The 11,573-nt window shown below is 36.5% G+C and overlaps 1 protein-coding gene across 1 annotated transcript; it reads left to right on the top strand.

Annotated features, from left to right (window-relative positions):
• Positions 1 to 10,243: 10,243 nt before the first annotated feature.
• On the top strand, positions 10,244 to 10,859 carry LOC149261324 (histone H2B.1-like). Its single transcript, XM_089381590.1, has one exon. It carries the CDS (start codon positions 10,297 to 10,299, stop codon positions 10,771 to 10,773), a length of 477 nt encoding a protein of 158 aa, XP_089237716.1. The 5' UTR covers positions 10,244 to 10,296; the 3' UTR covers positions 10,774 to 10,859.
• Positions 10,860 to 11,573: the final 714 nt, after the last annotated feature.

Raw genomic sequence — 11,573 nt, 5'->3', positions numbered from 1 at the left:
ACTGTGAGGCCAGTGCCTCACCTTCTGATCCTTCCACAGATCCCTTCTTGGATTTCCTCAATGGATAATTTGTAGAAAAATGGCCCACTTCATGACAATGAAAGCATTGCAATTTTGATTTGTCAAACTTCTTCCCACCATGGGAAGGACTCAATTTGGGATGAGAATCCTTCTCCTTCCCTTTCTTTGCCTTACTCGCTAAGGCACAATTTTCTTCATCCTCCTTGGATGAAGAAGATCCATCTCTGGTGCTTCTTCTTGTTTCCTCCTGCATCAAATCCGACCAAAGTCATTCCCAATCTGGTAGTTTTTCTCTTCCATTAACAGAGTCTTGGTAGCTATGCCAGCTCTTAGGAAGACTGAGGAGTGCAAGACTCACCATGTCATGATCAGCGGTATTGATCCATGCACTTCCAAGCTCATCTCTGCAGGTGGTGAGCTTGTTCAGATATGCAGAGATTGTGTCACCCTTTTCACACTTGATCTTAGAAGCTTGTCTTTCAATTCCGGCTTCCTTTGATCGCTGCTATTTTGATAGAGATATTTCAATGTTTTCCACATAAAAAACGGTGTCTCCTTCCCATGGAGGCTCGAGACAATGTGGTCTTGAACTCCCTCCAGGAGGATTCTCCTTGCTCTAGCCACACATTTCTTCCATTCCGCCAATTGAGTAGCATCAGTCGGTTTGGGGACTTCTTGATCAATGAAGTCCTTTAGACCGTTATCCTCTAATACTGCCTCCATGCGATCTTTCCAGGCTATATAATTCAAGTTGCCATCATGGGCATACTCGAGTCTTAAACCACTGAACGCCATCGGTGAAATTGAGATGTGATAAGAACTCGATTTCTATATTCAAGAACCACAAACTTTGGACTTCTCCTTCTTGTATACTGTTCTTTGCCTTGATCACCTTTGCTCCAATACCATGTAGAAATTCCCATTGTAGATCAACATATTATGCAATATACTAAAACACAATACAAGATATACTTCTACAACACTTTGCAGAAGCTTAATCGAATTGAACAAGATCAAGAGAACACATATAACTGAGAATGAGAAATCAATCACACATAACACAGAAGAAATAAACCAGGGAAAGCCTCAGCCTAAAACCCCAATCTCTGTATTATCATACAAGTGGAAAATAGTCACAGAATTACACAAAGCCTTAGCTCGGGAGCTATCCAGCTCTCAGTATAATCCCTCTGCTTCTCATAGATAGTCAAAGTCCTCTCACAAACCTTCTCCTCTATCCTCAAAACCTCCTATTTCCTTGTGTAGTTTTTCTTAGGGTCCAATGCTTCCACACATGTGATATCCCACCTTACACTACTCACTTGGCCCAATAGTAACTACGCAATCCTGAAGGAGATAAATCCTTCTGCATAGATGAGTTTCCTTTATAGGAAAAATCCATCCAACTGTACATTGTCCCTCCTCTGATCTCAACTGTGTCTCTGACTGAACTGACATGCATGAGTTATTTATGAGAAAATATTCAGTTATCTGAAGTGAAACAGTTACATGCATGCAAGCATTAACTAACTGAACTCACAATTAATTCAATGAACTGTTTGAATTAATATAACTGGACTTGACTCAGTTCACTGAGCCAACTACAATTCAATATCACAATTCATCCTTATCTCTTTAACTGATGCATAAATTCCTCAATTAATGGAGAAATTGTTGCATGTCCCCACATAGACTTCATGTTTGATTTTCCTTAACTAATTAACTCAATATGAATTAATTAATTATTTTACAAACAACTACTAAGATCAAATTCGAATTTTACTTCACTATTTTAGTTCAGGGACTAATTAAAACAGGAATCTATCTCGAACTGCTATTTTTAACAATGTTATTTATAGCACTTCCATTTTTCATTCCTCGCTGTTATGTCCAACACTGGTACCCGAACTGCTATTTATCGCAATGTTATTTTTAGCACTTCTATTTTTAGCATTTCTTGTTGCCATTTTCAAATGTTTAACTGGGCATTTGACTTGTTGAATATAGTTATTTAACATTAGTGTCTAACATTCAATGTTATATTCTGAATCCACATACATGATTTCCACATCATACTCATTATTCCACAGCCACGCAAATTAGTAATATACACAACACTAAACTCTTGTAGGGCTCTGGTGCATAAGAAAACATACATAATGTGGTAATGTAGAAACCACGCATAGGCAAGTGGAAAATCCAAACATATTTTTGGACATAAAAGGTAGTAAGGCTACTGAATGATCACTGGTATAAGGTCAATAATTCCCTTTTGACCATTGACATGCTGCCATCAATGAAACTCCCACCCCCTAGCTTGTGAAACATGTCCCAATGATCATACCAAGGATTCCAGAGGTCTGCCCCACCTCCACCCTTCATATTGTTTTTTAGTTGTAGGATTTTACATGGGTTACAAAGGTAGTTTTCCTCCACCCATATGCCAATAAGGGGTTCAAAAGATGAAAGTCTGCACCCTCACTTATCTCAGGGTTTCCAGAGATTTTCCTCCACCCTGAGGTTTCTCAGCAACTCCACCCAATGTTGGGAATCAAGAGTGTTCTAATTTCGAGCACAACAAGGAAACTAGTTTAGGGAAGCGAAAGGCCTCCACCCTTTGTGTTAATGAGGGGCTTCAGAGACGTAGAATCTCCACCCTCAATCCACTCAACAATTCCATTTGCAACAAACAAGGATTCCTGTCATCACTAGAAATTATTATTTCTGAATAGTATAAGAGCAACAATACTATCAAAATGTATATATACAGGTTTGCGTACAAAAGGACAAAGTTTACAAGGTCTTCACCCTCTGAAGGATAAGGAAAATCAGGCCATCATATTAGTAAAATGTGTGTATGCAGGTAAGAATACCCTCTCAAGAAAAAAAATGGCGATAAGGGTTGACATTTTTGTGATGCCTTAAGTCACATTATTCACTAATTGTATCTCAATTAGCCCAACTTCAAACAAAGCAGCGTACTAAAATGACCCTAGCATTTAGATGCTAAATAATCCAAGCATCTAGATTCTAAATCATTCACGACATATATTTCAGTTAACCCGATTTCATAAAGTATTGTCTGCTAAACTAAACCCTAGCATCTAGGCACTAAATAGGTGTGACCATTGTAAGAATCTAACCCATACGACTTTGTAGGTTCACCGTTACTCACCTCTTATGTTGCGAGTCCTCCTGATGCTCTCATGATGATGACCACACAATTTTGAATATGTGCCTCTCCTTCCTTTGAAGCGAATTCCCTGACTGATCCTCTTTAGATGTTTATCCAAATACTGTGTTTCTCTTCTTATTTCCCTTTCCATTGTTTATTCTTTTTCTCTCTTACAACACTTCTCCTATTCTTGCTTGCTACTATTTCCTTCTTCCTCCTTCAATGCTCTGCTATTGTTCTCTTCTCCTCATTCTTTCTTTGTACCCTCCTAGCTCTACTTCCTCTCCTTTTCTACTGCCAGGATCTTAGTTAGATTCCAGCCTCTCTTGACCAACCGAGATGTTTCACCTATCTTCCTGGCCTAGTCATTGTTTACCAACCTTGTAGTTTGATCTGTGCTATGCCATTTGGCCTCCTTTCCCCTTTACTGCTTGTCATCTATTTTCTTCCAAGACTGGTTCTAGAACCAACAGAGTATGAGCATAATTTTTTTCCCGAACATGTGCTAATATTACCATAGGTATACGCATGTGTTCTAAATTTGATAGTTATACCATTCGACCACACGACCTTCTGAAACAAACTTTCTGCAATGCCGATGATTGAAGGTTGCTAGGTCATGAGTTCAAGTTCCGAGGGGCTTTTGGCCATTGAGGGTTGTTGAAGGCATAAAACAAAACTTTATTGTAGTAAAAAGAAGAAATGATAATGAATAAATAGTCATTGTTTTTAGTGAGCATCTCACACCCATAGTGTTCATGATAATTTGTAGAGTTAAGTTGGGCCAACAAACTTAACTAGATATATACATGTGTTAGATGGATGTTTCAATAATAATTATTCCATCAAATGTGATAGTTAGTATTCACATCATGCATATTCATGCAAGTTAGGGGATTTGAAGGAACACACCCTCGTTTTATATGCTTTAACACCCCCTTTTTTTTATATGTTACCCAATCTTTTATTTATTAGGTATGCCCTTCTACTTCAGTTAGGGTAAGGATCTTAGTTAAATACCTTCCTTTTTAAATAATCTAGGGCTTTATCAATAGGTTTAGGTTAATTAGTCTTGATAAATATCAATACGTGTCACAAAAACTAAATAAGGTCTTCAATGGTCTAATGCTTGAAATCTATATATATATATATACAACATCCAAAAGGTTTACAAGAACCATATACATGCCTTTTTACATTCTTTCCAAATAAAAATTACACATTTAAGTCATGTTTACATACACATATATGCATAGAGATAGGAAACTAGGGAAGTACTTACAGTGACCCTACAAATGCAAGGTGGCGAGGACAATGTTTACATTATATACAAGAATGTGTTGTGACTGAGACCATTAACACAACGTCTACATACTTTTCAAGATGACTGAGGTCATTACACAAATCCTAGGAGCTTGCTTGAGGCCATAGAGAGATTCCTTAAGGAAACAAAGAAGCCTAGAGTCGCTCTAAATAAATCTAGGAGGTTTTTTTGTATACATTTCTTCTTGTAAATCCCTTTGAAAGAAGCTAAATTTGACATCATTTTTATGGACTTCCCATTGATATGAATTTGCAAGGGCAAGAAAAAAATAGGTGGGATTAATTTTGGCAATGGGGATTTTTGCCTCAAAATCTAGTAGGCCTTGTGAGGGATCTCACTAACAAGTTTTAGATCCTCTTGCAACAATGAGGGAGATTTCCATTATCACCTCAACAATATTCCTCCCACTCTTTAATGGAATTTCACCACAAGGGAGGCTTCCCATTGATCACCTATGAGGATATTCTAAGTTATATGGTTCAAGATGATGAATAAATAGGCTAGGTGAAGACACTATGTGATAGAAAAAATCTCAATACTTCTCAATAAGGAACAACATATCATGCACCTAGACTAGGAAGTACTTATGTGACCTAGGGTTTTTTGATATGCAACAATAAAGGAGTACCTTGACACACGAGTCAAATAAAGGTTTACTAAAAGATAAAGGTCAAGAAAACAATGGAGAAAACCCTCAAGTTTAAGCTAAACTAGGGTTAAGATTTCCAAGGAACAAATTTGTCTAGAGAAGGATGACGCCATCGCTCTAAGGGGAAGTTTTACCATGGAAAAGGCTAGATTTTGCATTAAAAAGGATTACAAAGATAAACATATTTTTTTTATTCCACAAATACTCATCCAAAAATTCCTTAAACCATTTTAGCCTTAAGAAAAATCCCTAGAAACTTGCCTTAAAAAGCTTAGGAAAATGAAAGGGAAGAAAATATTTATTTTTTCAAGGTTTTTGATCAATGCCAAATTTGCTAGTGCCTAATCCTACTTGGGTGATGGATTCTTGGGAAATTCTTAGAGATAAATGACAAATGATTGGAGTAAGGGGGGAAATCAGTTTTCCATTTTATAAAACCATAAATCTCTTTTTTGTGAGGGGAGAAATTAAATAGGAGATGCATACTAGGAGTTCTCTTATGGATTTCAAGGAAGAAATAATCAACATGCAAAAATTAACCAAAATTCTCCATAAATAATTTGTATCTAGACCTGGATCATAGAAAAATCATAACAATAATTTAATTACATGTAACTTAATGAAAATTATACAATAAAATTACAATTATTTCATGAAGGAGACCTTCTTTCAATCCCAAAAATACATCTCCAATACATAAGCCAATCTTAATAGCGGAAAAATCCAAAAAATCACATCTCCACAAGTAGTGAGTTACACAAAGGGTAAATCAAGCTCTAGAAAAGAGACCAAAACTCAAGTGTGACGATCATAAATGTCAAGTGAATGATCCTATATATATATATATATATATGAGGTTTAACACTCACTAAAATTAGTCTAGAAGCCCTACAAAAAGTTTAATTTTGAGTGTCCATTAAGATAAGGGGCTACAAGCTAACCCATAGATCACAATAATAAAAATATTCCATAAAATCTCACACATGTGGGTCAAAATCCTCCATAAGCATGAAATTATGCCCTTTTTTGAAAATAAATGTTGTGAAAGTGCATGGATAACCTAGGGGGTGTCCCATAATTAAAATCAACTCCCATCCTTTAGGGGAAGCCCTAAAAAAGTTCCTCAAAATGCCTAAGTATCAAAACTATGCTTTGGGTACCCTAAGACACCTTCTTAAGAGTTAGAAGTGTGACATGTCACCATCTCTCTCTAGTGTTGGGGATCCAAGTGGTAGTACAAGCCCTTCGTTTTCATCTTGGGGATGAACATCATCAATTGAAGTTTGGATTAAGTCCTTCCCATCAAACAATGCCAATTCTAGCTTGGGGGAATGCTGGGTCCACTAGGTACATTATCAGGAATCTCAAATACCAAACAATGGGAGCTCAACGTTCCAACATTTGGAGGTGATTTGAGGTGTCAATATTTGTTGGAGTCATCAAAGTGCCCACCAATTTGCTTTGGAGGGGAAAAACTGCATTTGCAAGGTCATCAATGATCTCTAAAACTGTGGTATGACTTGGGCATAATGTGTGATGGAGACATGAAATGTGCCCTTAAGGCCTCTATTGTTGTGTGAAGGACCACCTATCAAAACCATCTCAAAATCAAGAGGAAGTCATCAATCATTAGGGACAATGACCATAAATGGATCGTCCTACGCTCCTACACTCATGCTTGTCTCCTCTCATTTAGTTTTCCCTCTCGATCTACTTGCATCCTTGTTTTTCCTTCAAACTCTTCGTCTCCTACGGGGTTATCCATCTTCCATTCACCCACATTGTGGGAACATGAAAGATGTGGGCACTTCTTTTGCCCAATCGTCTCCTTGCCAAATGTTGGATGGTTGAGTGTTTTGTTACGCTAGCCCACACCATTCTCTTCCCCTTCTGCACTCCCTCTAGGACCATGGATCTGTGTATCCTCAAGCTAGCCAATAAAAAGTTTCATATTTATATTTAATTCATAATTACAAAGGTCTTAGCCAACCATGATTTCCATGTTGGTATTACATAGACATCATTTATCATTACAAAAACAAGGGTCAACATGAGGGATGTTATAATTACATAATGTAAAGTTGACTATCTCATTTATTGATGCGCTATTGAGGACAATGAAGGCTTATTATATCTTACAATCTTAGGATTAAATATCATGCTACACTTCTCTAATATTTAGGATCATAGGCGTAGTTGTAAATGTAAAGCACATCTAGATCACATGATTGATGAGGATGCACTTCTAACTTATAGATTAGAATTTTTATGTTGGTATACATGTTACTTATAATCACATTATCAACCACAAAAAAGATATTTAGTATGTATTTTACCTATATTGCACCATAATTAATATTAAACATGGAGGGGTTTTATTGCACCAAGAGACGATTTACAATCCACTACGGGGGAGATGTTGTCGTGTAGCATTAGATCAATGGGACATTATATATAAAACTAAATTTAAAAGAATAATAAAGTTAATCTTCCTCATTAAAACAATATATATCAAGACATTATAGCTCATCATGTCGCTAGTGGGGATTTGAACTTGGGTTAGGAAGATAACAACCATTTCACCCAACCACTCAAGGTAACATATTTGACCAATAAAGTTATAATTTAGATAACCCAATTGACCATTTAAAATACAATTATGATTTAGTAAGTTTATATGACTTTTTTAATTTTATCAATGTGAGATGTATAATAAAGTGTTTTTACGCTTATTAAAGATTGATGCATGTTGGCATTTATCAACCATATTTGCATTTAGAGAGATTTGATTCCTCATAGTTAAGATAGATCTATGTTGGTTCTTAATAATATTATTTATATGTTGGTTCTTGGTTCTTAATAATATTATTTATATGTTGGTTAATATTATTTATAATTTATATAAATAATATTATATAAATTATAAATAATAGATCTATCTTAACTATGAGGAATCAAATCTCTCTAAATGCAAATATGGTTGATAAATGCCAATATACATCAATCTTTAATAAGCGTAAAAAGCCTTCATAATACATACAATTTTTTTTGGTAATGTAATGATTCTATTCCTAGAATTCAAGGGTATACATCAATATACTGAAGTCTATCATGGTTTGCCGCTAGGGAAAGCAAACCAGAGATAAAATTTCAATTTTAGTAGTATCCATATGAATAGTTTGTTGATGTTTATCCAAAATAACAAAATAACTAAATTGGTGTATTGAGCCTACATGACTATTCTTAAATTGAAAACATAAAGACATAGAAATAAAATAAAAAAGAAAAACATCATAGAAATTATCATCAAGACTTATTAGATTTAGAGGCTTCCACAGGGATGGGCTCCTTGTTGTTACTTGGTGAGCAGGCTAGGTCAGGGGGGATGCCCAAATGAGTCTCTATTTGTTCAAACTTGTGATCCATAGAACTCATATTCAGTTGCATCTCATCCAACATTAATAAAATTTCCTCTTTGTATTCGTTCATGCCATCCAATACTCATCTCGACATTAATTTCAAGTGCCAATATATGTTGATGGTGTATGCATATTGGTTGCAACAAGCACTGGTGTGGCTCATATCCAGGTTCCAATTTTCCACCTCAACCAAGACTTCCGAATTGGTTAGACAATGATGGTCATCAACAATTTGTTGCTCCACCTCTGCTATCTCCTCTTGGACCTATTGAGGGTGTGTTCTATATATTTTGCCACATAGCTCTTTGTTCGATGTTGGGCATGAAAGCCTCACTGTTGTCAATAATATGCCACATCACGTTGAAATCAAGCCCATTGGCAGGGCATGATGACCCAAGCAATGCAAGCATTTGGCTAACTAGAGTGGAAGAGTAATGCCAAGGAAGTGGAAGTGAAGGAGGGGAAGCAGGAAGGTTGTGCACAAAAGGAAGGAGCCAAAAGGTGCTGGTCGAAAGAGAGGGAGGAGCACTATTATGTCGTGGGTGTCCAACTTGCTAGAGACACAAGAGCACAACCATGGAAAAAGGATAGTGAAAAGGAAAACCAAGCCTAGCCAACAAATCTAACATAATAATGAAATGTAAATAGTGTGATGAGTCAACACACCCACCTTACAACTTAGAGAAATATGGAGCAAAAAGCTTATAACAACAACAAATGTAAATGGAACTCAAATCGATACTTGAAGTAGGACGAAGCAAATCACTACCATGAATGACCATAAATTCGGACATGATGCCCCTTGCATATTCCAAATCATTATCCTTGTGTGCAGGGTGGTAGCTTTGTGTGAAATGAGAGCCCCCTACCTCCTAAAATGACCAATACACATAAGGGAGCCTAGCTAGAATGAAACGTTTGACGTCTAAGGACTATAATGCATTTCCTCCTAAGTTCTGTTAAATCTCGATTCAAGGTCAAGCATTAAACCAACCTAGGAATGATTAACCTTTGCAATCGAAGAGTGATTGAGTTCCATACAACATCGTGTAGGAGAGTTAAGGAACATTAATGTCTTGGGAGGGATGCATTTCCATGCCAACCCTCCTTACTACCTGTTGAGATGGCAGCGATGCCTAATGCTTCATTTTACCCACCACTACGACATCTCTCTCATACTAATCTATACTACCACTATTATAACAGAGCAATTACAACATGTCTCCAAAAACTTGAATCCACACTCACCATATCACTCGAACTAAAATCCTTTAACACTTTAAAAAATAATATTAAACAATTAAATAATTTAACAATTTTTTTTTTAAACTATTTAATTACAATATTTAAAATGGCATGTAAAGAGATATAAGACATGAACAAACGAAAATGATTAAGAGTTGGAAATGACGATTTCAGGCGTCAAAACTATTTGACCATCTTTTGTTTTCTCTCTTCGTTCACCCGCCACCAAAACATCTACCTTATTTCGACCGTCGATTAAAATGTCCTAATCTACGGTCGATCAATGACGATCCGTGCCGTACCTAACGAACCAATTGAGCAAACTTACCTTACTCTAAATGGAAACTTTTAACAATCTATAAATAGACGCTTTTACCAATAACAGACTTCATCCGAGAGTTCGCCGTATTGATATTTCAAGAAGTAAAAGAACGCTGGTCTGTATTTCACACGAACTTGAGCAATGGCTCCCAAGGCAGAGAAGAAACCAGTAGCGGAGAAGAAATCTGTGGTAGAGAAATCCCCTGTAGTTGCTGAGAAGAAGCCCGTGGAAGAGAAATCCCCTGTTGCTGATAAGAAGCCTCCTCCTTATTTGAGGGCCGGGAAGACACTGCCCAGGGGAGGCGGGGAGATGAGAGTCAAGAAGAAGCACAAGAAGCCGACGACAGACACGTACAAGCTATATCTCTTCAAGGTTCTGAAGCAGGTTCATTCTGATATCGGTATTTCCAGCAAGGCCATGGGGATAATGAACAGCTTTGTCACTGACATCTTTGAAAAGGTGGCCGCCGAGGCATCGAAGCTCGCACGCTACAACAAGAAGCCAACGATTACCTCGCGGGAAATCCAGACTGCTGTAAAGCTTGTTCTTCCTGGGGAGCTCGCCAAGCACGCTGTCTCTGAGGGCACCAAAGCGGTTGCTAAGTTCCACAGCGCTTGATTTCTGTGAATTTGACACCGTGTTACGGATCTTTAACAAGGAACAAGATTCTTTAACCAGGAACAATATTCTTTAACTTGGAACAGTATTTTGATTTCTGTGAATTTGACGCCAACTGTGTTACGGATCTTTAACCAAGAACAAGATTCAGCCATTGTTTTGCATTTTGGTAACCAATAGTTCTATAATTGAGATTGATTAGGTTCAAAAGAAGTTTAGATACGTGTATATAAATACTCTGCGAGCATGGCCTTTGAATCAGGTTATTTCATGCCTGTGCATTCTGGCAAAAGGAATTTGATTGTTTCATGCCCCCTGGATTCAAAGGTAAGGCATTAATTCTGATAATTCAATTTGTATTCTGAATAATAGATATGATACCATGATCTTTCTATCATTAAAGTGCCTTTTGGATCTTAATTCTGTCAAGAAGTTTGAATTGGTTGGATTTAATGGTAGGGATTTAATACTAAAGAGGAGATTAGCTCATTTTAAAGATTAAACTAGCTAATTCTGTTATTTTTATGGTTTAATATTTTAATTTAGCCTTTTGAATTGTAATTTGATGACAATTTGGAAATGATATTGTGATAACGATTTTGGTTTAGATTTTGATTGCCATTCTTTATTATCTATATAAAATTTGTTGGCTGTGGTTCTAGGATTTTAGTGTTCGGGATTATCATTTTGTTAGGATGCTTTTATTATAAGTAATTCTTTTTTGGTTAATTAAGTATCTTTTTAATATATTAATTCTTTAATTGGTAAATAAAATTGAATTCTTATTGTAGTTTGATCGT

The sequence above is a fragment of the Pinus tabuliformis genome, chromosome 6 (genome assembly GCF_031772625.1).
Source record: "Pinus tabuliformis cultivar Carrire ecotype Pingquan chromosome 6, CPIR1, whole genome shotgun sequence".
Taxonomy (NCBI): domain Eukaryota; kingdom Viridiplantae; phylum Streptophyta; class Pinopsida; order Pinales; family Pinaceae; genus Pinus; species Pinus tabuliformis.
The sequence above is the reverse complement of the archived record's forward strand: the minus strand, read 5'-3'. Positions and strand labels throughout refer to the sequence as shown.